At 39.4% G+C, this 19809-nt stretch overlaps 1 protein-coding gene across 5 annotated transcripts in view; it reads left to right on the top strand.

Moving 5' to 3' along the window:
- LOC118807935 (nucleosome-remodeling factor subunit BPTF-like) overlaps positions 1 to 18177 on the top strand; it is a 74710-nt gene extending 56533 nt beyond the window's left edge. For 4 of the 5 annotated variants that reach the window (XM_036570129.1, XM_036570132.1, XM_036570131.1 and 1 more), the window contains 8 exons: positions 559 to 641; positions 4676 to 4901; positions 5713 to 5981; positions 7338 to 7511; positions 9078 to 9270; positions 10871 to 10955; positions 13697 to 13883; positions 17247 to 18177. In XM_036570129.1, the coding sequence (XP_036426022.1) occupies positions 559 to 641; positions 4676 to 4901; positions 5713 to 5981; positions 7338 to 7511; positions 9078 to 9270; positions 10871 to 10955; positions 13697 to 13883; positions 17247 to 17283 (1254 nt within the window). In that variant the 3' untranslated portion in view covers positions 17284 to 18177. The other variant, XM_036570130.1, reaches the window with a different exon arrangement.
- The last annotated feature ends 1632 nt before the right edge of the window (positions 18178 to 19809 follow it).

Below are 19809 nucleotides of genomic sequence, written 5' to 3' on the forward strand. Positions count from 1 at the left end.
GATACTATTTATAAATTTCTTTTTTTCCCCAGTTTCCACCCCAATTTAGTCATATTCAGTTTTGCCCACTAGTTAGGACTCCCCCAATCACAAGATACCACCAGCACTAGGAAGGCGAAGGCTAGCACAGCCTTCCTCAGAGCCCTGTGAATCCAGCCATCTTTTCAAACTGCTGCTCACGCAACGTCGCTGGACAGCCAGACGCACTCTGAGAAAAACGCAAACCTTCTATATATTCTAATTATTTAAGTGATTGTAATTAAACTATTTAAGCTTTTTATTAAATTGTCGGATTTCTTATCATGTCTGCACTGGGCTGGTTATCCAGCTGCTTCTGCACATGACACTGAAAATTAACCCCCACGCTGCAAGTTAGTGTGGTGGGTTCGGTGGGACTCAAATGCAGACCTCTTGTGTGTTATTCTAATCTTTTTTTTTTCTTGAACACTGTTTACTGTGTAAACAAATTCTGAAAACATTGTCTTAGCATTCGTTTGGTTTCTTTGTGAGTGCATTTGTTACGGAATGAGCACATTTTTTTGGTTCTGTGTTCTGCAGGTAGTGATGAAGCAGAATGCAGTGATTGAGAACCTAAAGCAGAAGAAGACCGTGACACCTGCAGAGCGAGAAGAGAATCAGAGGTGAGTCTAGTACTACTTTTCTGCCTGGTACACCTCACTTCCTTTTAGTCTGGCTGTACCATGTGCACGTTTAGACCACTCAGTGCACTCATACCCCTCTTTACCTCCTTGTCTTTCTTCAACTTTGGAACATGCTGGACCGATAAATAGATGATTATTCAGATATTTCTGATAAAATTATCATTCTATTCTGTTCCTCAATCTTATATTTCCAGCAAAAGCTTGAATATTTGAACTTTTGAAACAGTTGCTACTTTGGTATAATAGGTGGCAATAGATCTGTCATGCAACTATTAAAGTACAGGCCTAAAATGGCCAAATTGACTGATTAACAATCTTGCTTCCTAGATGTCAACACTTAGTAGCTCTCAACTTACAGCAGAAACAGCTGGAACACAAACAAACATTACTCACCACTGTCCCCCAAAGGTGTTATGGCACCAGTCAGAAGTTAGAGCTTTTGTAGATTATGGAGAGTTAAAAGGCTGTGAAATAGAGGACAGTGTCTCAGATGGTGACAAAACATCCAGTGCATTTCAGAATTGGATCTGTTTTCTTGATAATTTTCTCCAGTTTTTGAACATGTCTACATAATTAAATGATTAAGATGTAATTAGTCGTTTCAAGTGTTTTGATGTAAAATTCCCAGTTCCAGAGAAAATTAAAGTAGTCAGAATTGTTCACAGTGGTAGTGATAGGAACCAGACATCAAAAATGTTTAATGCCCCTAAAAGGTCCTTCACACTTCATTAAGTATACCTACCTTGTTTTTACACACCTTATCCATTTTATCAGCTCCACTGACCATATAGGAGCACTTTGTAGTTCTACAGTTACAGACTGTAGTCCATCTTTTTCTCTGCATACTTTGTTACCCTGTTCTTCAATGGTCAGGACCACCAAAGAGCAGGTATTACTTGGGTGGTGGATCATTCTCAGCACTGCAGTGACACTGACATGGTGGTGATGTGTTAGTGTGTGTTGTGCTGGTACAAGTGGATCAGGCACAGCAGTGTCGCCGGAGTTTTTAAACAATGTTTCCACTCACTGTCCACTCTATTAGACTCTCCTATACTCTTAGTCCCGATATAAAGTCAGAGACAGTAGCTCATCTTTGCTGGACAGTCTGTGTTGGTTTTCCTATAGTCTTTCATCGGTGGTCACATGATGCACTACAGTCTGTAATTGTATAACTACAAAGTTCACATATATGGTAAGTGGAGCTGATAAAATGGACAATGGGCTTTATTCACCAACTACTCTTTTTTTTTTTTTTCTTTTTTTGAGATTTGTTCATAGATAAGAACAGAATCTACACACACACGAGCACAAATGTGTGAAAAATTCTGTGGTTTAAGAACACGTCATGAATCTGATGTAGACTTTTTCTTTGGACCTTTCAAAAGGACACATTTAGGATAAAAGGAACATATTGGTGAATGAGGCCCAGTGAGTGTAGATATAATGAGGTGTACTTAATGAAGTGGCTGGTCAGTGTAGATTTGAGAAGGTTTTGGTATAAAATTTATTTGTAAAATCCATTTTTGGTGAAAAAAGGTGTTCATGCAGGGTGTTGTAAGGCAAAATAGCACCCATAGAAAACTTTTTAGATTTGCCATTATTTTACTGTCCTCAACATTACCTATGAAAGCTCAGAAGATGCATGTAGGTACACTGGTGATTTGGATAGTGAATTAAATGACTATATTTGCGTTGTAGATTTTGCAACCCCTGGTTCCTGTCACCACTACTTCAAAGAAATCATTAAATCATAAAGCTTCTCTACCATGAATCATTTTACATCAAACTACTCTGAATTACTTTGTTCACATCTCAACCACCAAATTCATGAGAAAAAAAAAAAATCAATGGAATTTCCCTTGAAATCGTACATTTTTTTGCTTCGTGGTTCTAAAACACTCTTCAGGCATAAAACTGAAGCATCAGGAACTTCATATAATAAATAGGGGTAATTATTGATATCCAGGCGATATAGACATATATTGTAGAATAATATTTAACTATATTGCTCAGCTTTAATGCCATCAGTCTTCATTCTCTTCCAACACCTACCCCGCCCTGTCCCCTCTGTGCCTGCTGTATAGCCTGCATCTGACCGGTCGCTGCTTGTCATATTTTCCATTGTGCAGTGAGGCTGCTGGAAAAGCCCCGTTTTAACCCAGGACCACAGCATGCAGCATTACACTCAGCCACAGACACCCAAACTACACCTGGAGCTGACCAAATGTCCTCCCAGTTTCAGCCTCTCTTAGCACTTTGGCTGTCCCTCTCTCGCTCTCTGCCTCTCTCTGCTTGCATCCCTCCACACTTCATGCTGTGTGTCATGTTGAGTCTGGGAATCACGATTGACCTCTGGCCCTCCACAGCTGGTGCCCCCCCACAATCCCACCCCCTTCCTTTTCTACATGCGGCCCGAGTTGTGAGAGCCAGTGGAAGAGTATCTATCACATCCCCCCACCCAGCCACCATAACACATCTCCGACATAAAATAACAAACACGCCCTGCTAACACACACTCATGCTCTCCCGGCCTGAAACGGGTAAATATGTGCTTCAGGAGTTAAAGGGATAGTTCAGACAAAACATGTAGAAACTAGCTGTTTCTACATGTAGCCACCTATAGTCATGCTAACATGTTACAACTGTTTCCACCACGTTTTTTTCATTTTAGTCTTCTATAACCAGTGCTAGTCTAAGGGGAGCCTGACTATTCCTAGTTCTCCATTATACCATGAAATTATTGCAAAACACTGGAGCACGTGTAAGCAAGTCTTTAAAGAATGGGGTGAATGGAGCTAAATTGCTAAAAGTGTTAATTAAATATTGTTTTAATCTTTCATGCAGGGATTACCTTTAATTTCGGAAAGTAGAATGGCATATTACATTTTAAAAAAACTATAAAAACTTACCAATACTTTTCTGTGTTTCTTGTTTTGCGTTGTAGAATGCTAGCATTAAGACTACTGAGTGGTTGGCATTACAGCTAATGAGTGCTGACTGGTTGGCATTACTGCTACTGAGTGCTGATTGGTTAGCGTCACAGCTGCTGAGTGCTGATTGATTGGCATTACTGCTACTGAGTGCTGATAGGTTGGCTGAACTGCTACTGAGTGCTGATCGGTCGGCTGTACAGCTACTGAGTGCTGATTGATTGGTATTACTGCTACTGAGTGCTGATAGGTTGGCTGAACTGCTACTGAGTGCTGATCGGTCGGCTGTACAGCTACTGAGTGCTGATTGGTCGGCATTACAGTTACTGAGTGTTGATTGGTTGGCATTTCAACTACTAATTGCTAATAAATTGGTGAGCTAATTCTATATACAGTGAACCATTTACAAATTACAGTATTGCACAAAAGCTCTGTAAAGACTTATTTATTTGGGACTCCCTCAGGAGTGCCCTCTAGTGTCTAACCAGCCCATTTGGTTCGAGTGGTAGTTCACCTCACCATGCTAACGGCTTCTACCATGTTAAGTGCTTCACCTACTTCACCTACTGTTTACCTGCATGGGTTTCATGCTCTTGTTTAAAAACATACATTTTTAGCCAGACTATCATTTTTAGCCTTATATTATATTATATTTTCAGTATGTTAAAGAATTAGTGACTGCTTCTAAGGATAACCTGCAGAATTTAATGCTTTTATTAGGTGTATGAAGTGATGTAGTTTTGTGGAGCCCGTTTGAACGGATTATAATCAACTGAGGTCATAAACTTTCCATTAGATATTGATCTTGGAACGTCAAGACCAACATAAGTCAACAAAATTACATACTTACATTTTATTCGCATTCCCTGACTTCAGTGGCTTCAGTGGAATTTTATACAAATTCCAAGAATGGATTTAGTCCAGGAATTCTTTGAATTTGGTTTGCATTTAGAGTGAAGGCACATACTGACATTCAAACACAAGTTACCCAGAACAACCCTGAATCTACCAAATAATTATTCGTATTTGTACAAATCAATAGCACCTTGCTTAGAATTGAGTGTGGATCTGAATCTTTTCCAGGATGATCGTGTGTGCCCAGGTGATGAAGTGCATCCTGGATAAGATCGATAAGGATGAGCGTCAGGAGGCGAAGAAGCGGAAGCGGGAGGAGACGGTAGAGCAGAAACGCAGCAAACAAACAGCCAGCAAACTCTCAGTCCTACTTTGCAAGCGCAAAGAGCAGCTCAAAGCAGAGATCCTGAGGAAAAGAGCGCTGCTGGACAGACAGCTGCAGCAGGAGGTCCAGGTGAGTGTGGGGCAAGTGACATGGGCAAGATAAAGTAACATAGGTAGGGGAGTTTGAATGATAGACTCAAGGTAATGTAGCCCTGTAGGTAAGTCTGGGGATCTAAAATCAGAGATAATGTAATAAACCAGGTAGACTTAAAAGATCTGCTGTTTCTATGCTGTTTTTCTTTTACGCCAAATACAGTTGAACAGCCAAGAGATGTTTGGTGTCTTTTAGTTTTTCATTGGTGCTATGAGGCTAATGTAGCTAACAAGTAATAGAAAAGTATACAGTACTTCCAATACTGTGATTCCTCCCTGTGCTGTTCTGCATATGCGGATTAAAACAAAACGGCAGTTTGGTAAATCTTTACTTAGCTTCGTCATTATTCACCATCTCACTACAATGCATTACGTTTTAACCTTTTTGGGTCGTGATGACTAATACAGGAGGCTAATTATTCTCAACACTTTACCAGTTGATTTACATATTATACACAACATAGCATAATCCAGATACAAGTCACATCAAACAGCCAGGTGTAAACAGGGTCACTGTTATCTGCAAAAACAGACAGAAGTACCTCGCATAGCTAAAAACAAAAAGAGCATTTATCTGTTTGTCTGTTTTTTAAGATATCAGTCGTCACAAGGCTAACTGGTGGGTGTAAACTTCCCTTGCTTGTTAGCTACATTAGCCTCATAGCTCTGGCGCAAAGCTATAGAAACAAACTTCAGAGACCAGTTTGCAGACCATTGATGACTACATGAGTATATTTGTTAGACTGCTATAATACCATATTACTGTGTCCTTTGCATGCTCTCTACAGGAGGAGTTGAGGCAAGACTTGTTGAAGATTCAGCGAGAAAGAGAGCAAGCTCAGGCCGCTGCAGCTGCCGCCGCCGCCGCTACCGCTGCTGCTGCTGCCGCTGCTGCTGCTGCCCAGGTCACGACCACTCTCCCTGCACAAAAACGCAAGCTAGAGGACGAAAGCGCAGCCAAGACGAAGAAGAAGAAGATGATCACCACTACCTCAAGAGAAAGCAAGAAGGACACCAAGCTCTACTGCATCTGCAAGACTCCATATGATGAGACCAAGTAAGTATGTGACCGAGCAACACTTCAGAAAAAGGAGGATGTGGATATATTCAGTGCTTTTATGTTGCACCTTCTTGGATCTGGAGTGTTCTAATATCACTAATAATACACTTGTACAGTGTGTATATATACAGTATAGTTGACTGTGTAAATTAAGTAAGGCTTTAGAGGCCTGAAATAAAGAGCAAGAAATATTACAGGTGCTGTGATAGGCTGCTAACTTTCTGAACTTTTTTTAACTGTGGCGTTCTTGTACTGTGCTGGACTATGCAAAAGTCATAGACCTTCATTTATTTAATTTCCCGTCAAAACAGCCATTAAGTACACGTTTTTCATTTTTCCGGAGATATTTCTGAGATTAAAAATAAGATTATCTACTTGCATAAGGAAGGAAGTTTTGGAGTTTCCAAAACTGGAGTTATTAAAACACACAGACAAAGCGAGACTCCTAACAACTGTGCAAGACCTGGTAGACACCAAAACTGTCCCCATCAGATAAACAGCACTTAAAGCTCCCATCTTTCAGAGTGAGTAGAAAATCAAGCTGCTTCAGATGTGCAAAAAATCCACAGGTGTTTCTGTCCATCCTTCCACTGTGAGAAGACAACTCAGCGCTGTGGGCCTGAAAGGATGTGTAGCTGTTCAAGACCTAACTGAGAAAAGGAGACACATCAAACAAAGAAGATGAACAATGGACTGACCACCCCAGAGTCCAGACCTCAACATCACTGAATGTGTTTGGATTGCTTCAGAAAATGATCAACCAGCTTTTAAGACTGAACCTTTGGAGGTGTGGAAACATATCCTTGCAGATTTCTTTAAGAAACTGAAAGCGAGTCTGAAAAGAATGAAAGCAAAAGTGCAACACAGTTGTTAAGGCTTCTGTGTAATATACTGTTAAATATATGTTTCTTGCTCTTTTTTGCAAGAGTGGAGCTTGATTTTCTCCTCTCTCTCAAAAATGAAAGCTTTAACTGCTGTTTATCTGATGGGACAGTTTTGGTGGTCTACCAGGTCTTGCATGTCATTTTTTGAACTCCAGTTTTGGAAACCAATTTTTTCCACTTAATTTTCTTTGGCTTTGTCCTTCCTTATAAAAATGGATTATCTTATATCTAATCTCCTCAGAAGTATCTCCTGAAAAATGCATGGCTTGTACCTAACAGCTATTTTGATAGGTGGTCTCTGACTTCTACTAGAGCATCTTGCCTTTCCCCTAACAGCCTTCTCTGTGTCAGAAAGCTAAGCAAATGCAGGAATGTCTTTTTGAACCTAGCAAACCAGGTCGTGAATCTTTGCAAATGAAGGAGTCTTACTCTGTCCCTGCCCCCCACCCTCTTCCCCTCGCCCTTGTAGGTTCTATATAGGCTGTGATTTATGCACTAACTGGTACCACGGTGACTGTGTGGGTATCACGGAGAAGCAGGCGAAGAAGATGGATGATTATGTGTGTGTGGAGTGCAAACGTGTGCAGGAGGGGAGCGCAGAGGAGCTTTACTGCATCTGCAGAACTCCCTACGACGAAGCACAGTGAGTGTCGGGTGTGGGTGTGTGATAGAGCTGCTAACTGCTCTCAGAAATTAGATTCTTATAGTCGCCTTGTTTGGTTTTTTTATATTTAATGTAGTCCAATTTTAAATGCATTATTTTTCAATAAGACGAATAACTGTGTGGAAAATAACCATGTGAAATGGTCAGATTTACTTGTTTTTGAGAAATGGCAGTGTGTATTGCAGTCACAGTATTTACACAAAAGCTTTTTGTATGCAAAACTTAGAGCGCCCCTGCTCAAAAGGTGTGTATTGTTGATATGCTAAATGAAAGGACGTTTACACATCCTCTACAGAGAACACACTTCTTCACATTTCAATGCACAGTTGCTGTTTATTTGCTGAATTTAACATATTGTTTGAGGGAGCTGTTTGAGTGTAATGAAGTGTGTGAAACTAAGCACAACACACACACACTACTCCTGACAAAACCACAGAGAGAGATCACATTAACTTAGCACTGTGGGGTTCAGAGGAGTCGCCTCATTTGGCAGAGCTGTATGGAAGCTGTTAAGAGTTGCACAAGGCTGAGAAACATGCGCCTCCATCTGATAAAATTAAGTGTGAGGGACATGACGCGGCCTGAGAGGAAAAGACTTCTCTGAATTTTACACCATCGTTGTTGCAGAAACTCAAAAGCATTTAGTCACTTTATAGAGGAAGGAAACGGGCTCTTAATTTTGAATGTCAGTTTACATAATGAGATTTTAGCCCAAGTTACCTTTGGATCATTTCTGTTGGTCCATTCCTAATGAAATGTTCACAAAATGGCAGCTTAAAATCTCAGCCTTTTTACATACTGAGGTTTATTATTCAGTAAGCATATGGATTTCAATGCAAACTAAGTAAGATTTTGATAGGACAGCAGTATATGTTTGGTGAGATGATTTTTGCATGCAAATAAATGGACTAAATGACATTATTAGGAATGTTTCTCCTTTGAGAATCCCATTACCAGGTTGATGTTATAATTGGCTTTGTTTTTAGGTAAAACATGTTTAATCATGTGTTTAAAGTTTTGTTTTGCTGTTTTTTTTGTCATAAAGTCTAGCTTTTTTTTACTAAACAAGCATGTTTTCTTTGACTGTTTACAATAGCCTAACATATTAAGTAGAAAGCTGTTTAGATCTTGTCAGTTGTCTTTGGCAACGCTGCAAAAATTAAAGGCTGATAGAAGTCCTACCTCTTGAATAAAGCCAAAGGCCACTCATTTTATCCCCTTCTTGTGATACCAGCACTCAACAGCACTCAAACATTTCAGGTGCCTTAACCATATTTGGACCAAAGCAAACAAGAATTTGATTTAAAAAAAACCTTTCGAATCATTATTTAAAACCTGCTCTTCATACCAAGGAAGACACTTTGATAAAGCTGAGTGTCGAGTATGAACGCAACCAAAAGGATTAGCACGTAGTTACTTCAGGCTGGCAAAACCTTGGAAACCTTTGCCAATGGATGCACATCATCTACAGACTTTTACTGGAAAGCATAGATTGGTTGTAAAGTGGCCCTGCTGGTGGTGTTAAACAGAGCTGCTTTGTGACAGGTTTTATATCGGCTGTGATCGCTGTCAGAACTGGTATCACGGTCGCTGTGTGGGGATTCTGCAGAGTGAAGCGACGCACATCGACGAGTACATCTGCCCACAGTGCCAGTCCACTCAGGAGGCCATGACCGTCCTCACACCACTCACAGAGAAAGACTACGAGGGCTTACGGAGAATACTGCGCTCACTACAGGTCTGTTTGTCCTTCTGTCTGTCTGTCTGTCTATGTCACTCTCTAGCTAAGTTCACTTTACTTGTTGCTAAGGGCCACAACACTTCAGTTTAGTTTTGCTCTCATACACCTGTATTTTTCACATACCAGTTAAGCTGCATTCACATTACAGGATTGAATCTGAATCTGTTTACAGATGCTTTTTTCAGCACAGTGTAAACAAAAAGAGTCAGATTTGATCCATTCTTAAATCATATAGATATCTGATATGTTGCCATGGTGATCATGACTAGAACATCACATTTCACTTCACGTGCAGTCAGCAGATCACAGCCTTTTCAATTACTAATTACAGTTTCATGTAATTGATGTGAACCACCTAATACATACTTTTTATGTCTCTTGCTGTAACTCCCTCCTCTTACATTTCCTTTTATACCATATGTTGAAAAGTTTGTAGACGCCTGCTCATCCGGTGTTCTGAAATGAAGGGTATTAATAGAGAGTTTGCCCCCCTTTGCTGCAGTAACAGCCTTTACTCTTTTGGGAAGGCTTTACACTTGATGTTGGAACATTGCTGTGAGGATTTGATTGAGCATTAGTAAGGTTTATGTTGGATGATCAGTTCTGGCTCATTCCAGCTCATCCCCAAGGTATTGGATGGAGCTCCATCACTCCAGAGAACGCAATTTCACTGCTCCACAGCTCAATGCTGGGGGGATTTATACCCCTCCAGCCCACAATTTGCATTGTTCATGGTGACCTTAGGCTCTTGTGTGGCTTCCAAGCATCCCATTCTATTGGTGAATGGTTTTCTATGGAGATGATTCAAGCTTTATCAGCAGTCAGCTTAAATTGTCCCAGTTAAAAGGGGTGTCTGGATACGTTTGGACAAATATTGGATCTCACCAACCCACTTACTCTTTCTGAGTCTGCCTCCATCTCGCTGTCTATCTTTTTTCCTTCTTCCTATCTTTTTTATTTCTGATAGTAAAATAAACCGCCATTTCCTCTCTGCTTTATCTGATCAGCCTGAACTTTGGAAGGCTTCCCAGGAGAGTGTTTTGGTTTTTTTAATTATTATTTCTGTTCTTTGTTCCTCCATGTATGTTTCTCTCTTTATTCCATCTCTCTCATTCTTACTGTGCCCTCCTTTTGAAGGGGTTTTTTGTTTGTTTGTTTTGGGTTGAAGTAGCTGCATTCTATAGTTTAGACTCAATATGCTCTCTCTCTCTCTCTCTCTCTTTCTTTCTCTCTCTCTCTCTCTCTCTCTCTCTCTCTCTCTCTCTCTCTTTCTCTCTCTCTTGCTCGCTCTCTCGCTATCTCTTGCTCTCTCTTTCTGTCTCTGTCTCTCTCTCTCTCGCTCTCTCTCTCTCTTGCTCTCTCTCTGTCTCTGTCTCTCTCTTTCCCTCTCTTTCTCTCTCTCCCTCTCTCGCTCGCTCGCTCTCTCTCGCTATCTCTGTCTCTCTCTCTCTCTCTCGCTCTCTCGCGCTCGCTCTCTCTCACTGTCTCTCTCTCTCTCTCTCTCTCTCTCTCTCTCTCTCTCTCTCTCTCTCTCTCTCTCCCTCCCTCTCTCTCTCCCTCTTTCTCTCTCTCTCTCTCTCTCTCTCTCTCTCTCAAGGCTCATAAAATGTCGTGGCCCTTCCTGGAGCCGGTGGATCCAGAAGATGCACCTGATTACTATGGAGTAATAAAGGAGCCTATGGGTAAGCAGTCGTTTTATTGCTGAAAAATTTGACAAAGATAAAATTTATACAATTCCTCCCTCTAATTATTAGATAATAGTACATCATATGTCTTCATTTGTTAGCTACATTAGCCTCATAGCTCCAGTGCAAAACTAAATAAAATAAACTTTAGACACGAGACATGTCTTGACTGACTACATATGGGATGGGATTGTGAGTGATTGAGGGTGAGAACTGGAGTGAGGGAGAGAAGGAGTGTGGGAAGGACAGAGTAAAGAATGAGTGAAGTGAGGGAGAGTGTGAAGAGTTAAAAGCAGACAGAGAGAGAGTGAGTGTCTTTGATTTGGCTGATCTGGGTTAGATCTGTGAGGTGTGAAGGTGATCTGTTTGTTTAGATTTCTTACTCTGCCTCACTTCCTCTCTCTCTCTGTTCACTGGTAGCAGTGCTTATGAAGGCTGCAGTTGTTCAGGGTGGTTTTCCAGGCATTGCAAGCCTGTGTTTACAGGAGAACGGCATCTTAGTTCAGCACCTTAGTTAGGTTTAGCATAGGTTTTATTGGAAATGAATCATAATGGCTGATTAGGGGAATTCAAGCAGTTTATCAAAATTTCTTCATAATTAAATTTAAGAGAAAATCAGTGGTTTGATGTGAAATGCTCCATTTTAGAGTCAGAATTGTTCACAAGTGTGGTGATTAGAGCTGGGAGGTCATTCGATATCGAAACATATCACGATAAATGTCACATCATTATTTCTTTCAAGCTGATTTTTGCTCCTGAGTGGTTAATTGCTGTTTTAACTATCCTTTATAGTCAGAACATGACAAACACTCGCCAACAGTGGAACATTTCACAGATCTGTCATGGGAGAGTGGGGGAAAGTGTCTGGTTAGCTGTTTCACCAGCTGGAAAAGCACGGCCGCAGTTTTTGTAATATTCATAATTTAAGAAAGAAAACAGATTGTTTTTTGCTGTTTGGTGACGAGTGTTAGGCTATCTGGTTACAAGTGCTAAACTGTTTAGCTTCTCAACATCAGCTTAGTACGAACAGCAAACACTAGCTGGCTCCATATGTCAGTGATGGATCACACTGCCTTACTGCCATCACTCCTACCACATCCATGTCAGAGCACATCACAGTATTCAAACACCAGCTGGCAGACATCTGTATTTCTCTATTCTATCATAGTTGTTTGAGGGGTGAACCGCGATATATCTGACGCTCGCTGTGTAAAAGCATTAACTGCAGTGTGATTCTCTCACACAAGACAAAGAGTCCTCCTTTTAACTACACTTAAACTGAAATCTATACTTTTTGTCTTGTTTGATCTACAGTCACATCCGTTCACCATGCTGTGCGAGTTACGGAGCACTGCTTCAAGTTATCCAGCTGCTAAAAACAGCTAGCCTGGGAAGCTAGTGTTCTCCCACACTCCAGTGCCACGCAGCTCTTTTGTTTAAATCAGGGCTGTAACTTGCATGAACCCACTTCTTTCTTTCACTTTCATTGCTTAGGAACACACTAATACTAAAATATGACTGTAGTTGTGTGAAGTAGATGTGATTCAACGCTGCTAAAACTTGTTGGGGTGTAAGAAAAGAGGTGAGTTCGCTGTAGGACAGTACAGTTAGGCCACTTATCTCGTCACTCACACTCAGATCTGTCACAGGAGAACAGATCGCCGATCGCTCCATTCAAACAGGGAATATATAACTCCATGTTTCAGACGCAAAACATTACAAAGAAATCTAAATGACTCGAGCTCACAATCAGCTGCCGTCTCTTTTTCTCTTTTTGTACCTGCAACAGGTTTATTTTGTAGTACTGTTTGGACAAGTGGGTGTGTTTATCATCGCTTTGTGAGCGCTGAATCAGTAATTATAGTGACACGGATAAAATAAGACATACAAGCTCAGTTAAGCCTGAGTATGAGCAAATTCAGAAAGTTTATGGGGTATTATCATAGTTACTGTTTCTAATGCCACGTCATAAAATCTGCCCAGTCACTATTTTGTGTGTGTGGCTTTTCTTCCGTATGGCTTTTGTTTATATCTTTAGTCTTTTTGTCAGTGGTTGGAGAACCAGAACTTGAACTGTGGATCATTTTCTGCTTTGGTCCGGACCAAGGGAACCAAACAGCACGCTCTAAAATGGCTAAATTTGAGTCAGTATGATTCTCTACAATCCACCGTTTCACATCAAAACACTCTGAATTACTTTATTACATTTCAACAGTGGAAATACACTTTTTTTTTTTTCTTCAAAAATGGTGGAATTCCCTTTTAAGAACATGACATTTGTAACATGATTAAGTCTGAAATCCACCAATTCAGCATCCAGACTAACAGGTCTTGTAAATGCATGTGAATGGAAGCATACTTAAAGGGGCAGCAGTTTTCTTTGAATTTGAAAAAAGCTCATTTAAAAGTTGGTTTGATGTACAACAAGAGAAATCATCTTTTACATTCTTGCTATTTTCTTGTCATTGTTTGAATTTAAACTGTTGATATAGAATATAAATGTAATTCCTTGCATAATAAATAATATAATTATCAGTGGTGTATTATGTGTACATCAGATGTGTAGTAGAATAATTGAATTACTTCTAAAGCTTAACTGTAAGTGTGTTGGAGTAAGTTGTTTATTGACATCCTTCCACATTTGTCCATAGTTTTCAAAGAAATGCGCTCTCTCTCTCTCTCTCTCTCTCTCTCTCTCTCTCTCTCTCTCACTCTCTCTCTCTCTCTCTCACACACAGATCTGTCTACGATGGAGGAACGTCTGTTGAAGCGCTATTACAGTAAACTGACGGACTATGTAGCAGACATGACCAGAATCTTTGATAATTGTCGTTACTACAACCCCAGCGACTCACCCTTTTATCAGTGCGCTGAGGTGCTGGAGACCTTCTTCGTCCAGAAGCTCAAAGCCTTCAAATCTTGCAGGTAAAAAGGAAAATAACGCGCACACACAAACATGCCTAATCTAAATCTCCGGCCTTCTCCGGACTTGCAGACTCGCTGACTTTATGTGCACATTACTGAGCAAGTCCGTAGGACTGTTAGCATAGAAATTCGCTTAGATTCATAGGGAAACGCACATGACAAATAAAATGGGAGGAGTTACAAATAATAATAATAATAAATACAGTTTTTTTTTTTTTATTTTAAGCTGCACTATGCATGATTTTTTGTTATAATTAAAAGAAGTAGCATTATTGAGTGAGAAGAAAAAAAACATACTGACATGTGGTGCTGTGAGTCACCCTGAAATAATAATTTAAGCGTCTTTATATATTCATGTTGCATAAACAGGCGCAAAGAGAAGGTCTGGCTCGATGTTTAGGTCTCAAAAGCAAAATCAACATTACAATGATGAAGATATTATGATAGTAGTAGATAATTTACTCACATCCTTGGAAGACACGTCCCTCACCAAGTTTAGACTGAGTTCTCTTTGAATTCTCTTCCACTCATCGGACTGATCTGCTCTGAGCTGGGTTCTCAAGCACAACCCACACTACAAAATGTTCTTTCCCATTTTGCATGCAATTATACATTTCCACCAGAGAGGTCTCCAAATCCCCAAAACTTACATAGCTTTAAACAAAAGATGAATATCTTTCAAATTAAGTAATACACAGTTTGTCTAGATGTGCAGATTTTAGTGTGAATATCAACTATGGAAAGAAGTTCAGCTGAAGTATAATGTCATTAGTGCATTGTATACGCTTGCAGCCCTGCAGCCTTGCAGATTAGATGTGATGACAGTGAGAACTTCAGTGAACATCACAGAATGTAGGCCTAAAGTCATTGAGACCAGAGTCCAGAGATTTAGATTGGGCACCTGACTCTCTCTGTTTCTCTCTCTAACACTCCTCTCTTCTCCTCTATTTACTTTGTCCTCTCTGTCTCATTTCATGAGTCTATCACCTTTCTCTCTTTTTGACGTTTATTTTAACTCTGTCTTTGAATTCTGGATCATGCTTGCTCTTTTTGCCAAGCTGCTTTTTCACTTTTCACTCTTATTTTTCCTCTTACATCAAATAGACATTGCTTTACTTTTTGTAACGTTTAACACAAAGTGCCTCTTGTTTGCGTATTTCAATGCAAATAATCAGTTAGGGCTGTGAAAGTTGACAAAGTAATAATAAATTAATAAATTATATTTAACACCACTCATCTTTTTAAATGCACTTGACTCGTTTTCTGACTTTGACCTTTCATACCATGTGTAGCAGTGCAGGCTGAAGCCATGGCACGCTGTATGTTGCGTGATTGTAGCCCTTTTATTGAAATACAGCTTTTAAATGGCTTTTAAAGCTTGGTGGAGCTCCAGTTCCTCTCGAGAGCCTCCAATGTAACAAGAACCTGTGAGCTGTATGAATGACAGAGAGAGTCTATAGTCACCAGAGTTGAACCATCGACTTATATATGATACATTTAATCACTGGTTGGTACGTGCAGATACAGTTGCTCTCACTGGACTTCAGTGACTAAAATGGGAAACTGCAGTCACTGTGGAACTTAGATGTTTATTCTATTATTATTATTATTATTATTATTATTATTACTGGAGAAGTCTTTAAAAAATAAAAAGAAATACAGAATTCACTTTGTATCACTATCGGATATGTACATATTTTTAAAAAGAAGTAAAGAGAACGAAATTACATTGTCTCAGTACATCAATTAGTACATCAGTCATTACTGTTTTTTTACTATATTGTAATATCATTCAGTATAGGCAATATATGATGTAAGTGTACTGTATATGTGTGTGTGTGTGTGTGTCTTCCAGTTCCAATCCATGCTTTTCTTAGGAAACTATAAATAAAAATAATAATTTAAAATTTATATAAAAATCCAATAAACTAAATCGATAAATACATTTACTTTTACAAAACTACGCAAAAATGTGTGTATTAAAAGTGTATATTACTTTTAAGCTGCAACAGCATAACGTCTGACTTTGGAAATCACTTGACTTTCATGTTCAGTTTCTGTGTTCACCTCAAGATTAACTGTACAAAATAAGGCAAGATTAATCGTGATTAACTGTACAGAAATACTGTGATTAATTATTTTGATCATTTGACAGCCCTAGTATGTCATATTTTCATTTTACCATTGCACATTTTTATTTTGCACTGCTAGTTACTGAACGACAGTATGTAGTGTCAGTACACTAGCTCTTCAGGTGGATGCTTATTTTGTTATTATTATTAATTTTAGTATTATCATATGCATAATTTTCTCCACACAGTTCAGTTGTGTTCTGCATGCATTTTCATACGTCAACCTGCCTCTCTCTCTCTCTCTCTCTCTCTCTCTCTCTCTCTCTGTCTCTCTCTCTCTCTCTCTCTCTCTCTCTCTCACTCTCTCTCTGTCTCTCTCTCTCTCTCTCTCTCTCTCTCTCTCTCTCTCTCTCTCTCTCTCTCTCTCTCTCTCTCTCTCCCTTTCTCCCTCTCCCTCTCCCTCCCTCTCTCTCATATTCACAGATTATGATGCCTGGGTCACTCTAAGCTAGCCAGTGGTGGACCTCAGCTGTGTTTTTCTTTACGAAAAGAAAAAAACAGCATGACATTTTTGTATGGACAAACCCCCCTCTAATCAAACCAAAAGCAGTGTGGGGGCGATATGGGCAGATGGAGTGACCGATCATAAAGTGGCAGCCATGTCGGTAACTCGTGCAATCAAGGGAGAAAAGCTACTTTTTTCTTTTTTTTTTTTTAAACTTATCAAAGTACATTTATTTACATCATCAAGTATGTTTTCCACTGAGTTTCAGTGATGGGCCTCAGTGTAATGTATTTAGTACTTTAGAAACTTGTCTAGATAAGCTTTTTTTTATATATATATATATACATTTTCACACACCAGCGGTGTGAAAACAGGCTTACCTCACAAATCTTGTAACATACTTGTCCTTATTCGGACATTTGGAAATGTTAAATGACCTAATTTGTTAGTCTTTTACCTCAGTTTGTATTCGTACATAATATTTTTATGCATTAAAATCCTTTTGTGAAGGAGCATTACAGAATAGAGACCATAGATTTGTTCCATAGGTATGTGGACATCACATTTCTGATGAACTCCATTCTAACATTAATTACAGTAGGGACAGGAAATATAGATTCACACCAGCATGGCTGCTACCTTTTTTATTTTTTTTATTTTCCTGTTGTTATTAAAAGCTAAAGAAAACGACCCACTGGCATCCTTTTTTTTTACTGTGAAGCTTTTAATAAAAAAAATGTAACTCCAGCTGTCATCCTCCTGTTTCTTGTTTTCTGCATTCTGTAGGTCTCATAACAACAGACTACAGTCTACAGCTTCTTAACCTACAGCACCCCTAAGCTCTTTGGTAACTGTATAACCGGGAAGTCGGTACTCCCAGTGATGAGGCCCTGTCTGAGACTACTAAGGGAGCACAATGCACACCCCAGTGGAACTCCTGCTGTTACAGGATGTGAGGGACTGGTCAATAGGATGTGGTCATCAGGGGCTACAGGACCATTTCAAGGCAAAAAAGAGGAAAAGAGCATCAGTTAGCTCTTTTAAAGTGTCACATATTGTCACTGTCATAACAAAACCTTGTGTCTCTAAAATAGGGAAAGAAAGAATGTTCTTCACTTTAAATGGAACTACATTTTATTCTGAGGAATTCTGGCCCATTTCTGTTGTTAACAGCACATTAACATGATAAATTATTCAGTGCCACAATTTTTTAATGCAGTTAACTCTTTTTCCTCGTATGACATTTCACATCAGCTGTAGAAGTCCAGGCTAAAGCCCAGCTGCAGTGTGCTGTATGTTGCTTTAATAGAATCCACGATTGTAATCCTTTTATTCAAATACAGCTTTAAAATGTTTTTTTAAAGCAATATCTTCAGCAGACGTATGGAAACCTATGGATACATCAATGAGCAGCAAACTAACAAAAGCAACAGCAAAGTGGAAAGGTCCGGTTCCCCTCCAGAGCCTCCATGAGCTGAATGACTGTGGACCACTTCTATTGGTCCATGTGTTAATAGCTCATTAATGTGACAAAGTATTAGCACCACTGATTCTTTTAGCACCGTTAACTAGAGCTGGGCAATATGACAGTATTTATCATTGTGATAAGTTATATCACAGTGTCATATCACTGTTGTCGGAAGAAAACCTTGTATCTCCAAAATGGTAACTTTACAGTAGAGAAAACCTACTTTACTTTTAATGTAAGTCTATAGAACCAGACTTTTTTTTCCCCAAGTCGTTTTGGGTCATTTCTTTCGGTCCGTTCTTCATGAAATTTACACACAATGTAAAGGGCAACAAGCATTTTCAGATTATGTCAGAAACTGAAAAATAACAAAAATGGAGATGCAAGGTTTTCATCTGACAGCAGTGATATACTTTTCTGAGCATATCATGGACAAATACACTTACTGCATGTTTGATTACAAAGAGAGCATGATTAGTCCTGTTTAATTGGAATTAGTGCAGCACAGTGTGTGAAATGTTGAATACAAATAATCAAATTCATAGTTTTGATAGTATTTTTAAAATGTGGGCTTACTTTTTCTGTTCCAGTTTATCAAATCAAATGTATATCATTACATCATGTAGTGCAAAAAAACTTTTTGAGGTATCGTGATACATTTTGCCACATCGCCCATTAACTCATTTTCCTTATTTGACACCAGCTGCCGTAGTCCAGGCTGAAGCTCAGCTGTATGTTGCTATGATAGAATTTGCGATTGTAACCCTCTCGTTCAAATACAGCTTTTAAATGGCTTTTAAAGTGATACCTTCACCATCTTCAGCAGACACTAGACAGTGCTCGTGGGAGAGCTATGGATAAGTCAGCGAGCAGCAAACTAACAAAAGCAAAAAGGGCCTCCACAAGCTGTTCGAATGAATGTGAAGAAGGTTCACTTCAGATAGACAGTTTCGGGCTATTTGTTTGTCCATTCAGCATGAAATGTCCACACAGTGTAAAGGGTAGCGGTTACAAATGGTCTAAAATAAACAAAGAAAAAATTAAAGAAAGTAGAGATACAAGGTTTTGACAAGACAGTGAGGATATGTAAATAAGGAGGACTGCCTTTTCTGGCCGAGGATGGACCATAACCTATGAACTGTCCAGACTGTTGTGGTCATTTTTCCAGATGAAGTGGAATTTTGGCCATTTTTATAGATTTCTACTGTTTGTTGTATCAATCTGCATCCATTCTCCTGCAGTCTGAGGCCAGTCTGTCCTTCCGTCCTCCTTTTGTTCAACCAGCTACCTGCTGAATGCTGTTTTCACATCAGTTTAGATCACTGTTTTCTGTTATTAGCCTCTCAAAAGAGGTGCATCTGCTTTAAACCCGTTCAAACCTTCCACCACCACACTTGGCAGCACACAACTGATACTCCAGCCAGGCTTGGAAACAATATGGAGCTCAGATAATGCAAGTTATGTATATAATTCTGTTCTCTTTGATATATATATTATGGGGATTGTTTTGTTGTTTTTGACACCAATTTTTTTGTTTTGTTTTGTTTTTTACTTTTCCAGTCATAAGCTTTTCACTGTTGCGACTGTTTAGAGCAGTGAAACCACAAAAAAAACTCCCAAGTCCTCATGAATAGGAATGTTCCTCAGGAAGGACGGTCCTAAAATAGCTAAAAGAGGCAATTAAACCTTAATGTAAAGAAAAATCTCAAGGAGCTTTGGGTCATGCAGCTTTTCCTCCCTCGAACCCCCAATGTGCGGAAATGCGGAAAAACAAATACATTATGGTCTGTACATGTGGCTCTCTGAGACAGCGCAGGGGTAGGAAGGCATTTTTTATCTTTTACTGCTGGTTAGTTGGAGGTTTTAAAAAGATTCTTAGAC

Source organism: Colossoma macropomum, unplaced genomic scaffold (assembly GCF_904425465.1).
Source record: "Colossoma macropomum unplaced genomic scaffold, Colossoma_macropomum, whole genome shotgun sequence".
Lineage (NCBI taxonomy): Eukaryota > Metazoa > Chordata > Actinopteri > Characiformes > Serrasalmidae > Colossoma > Colossoma macropomum.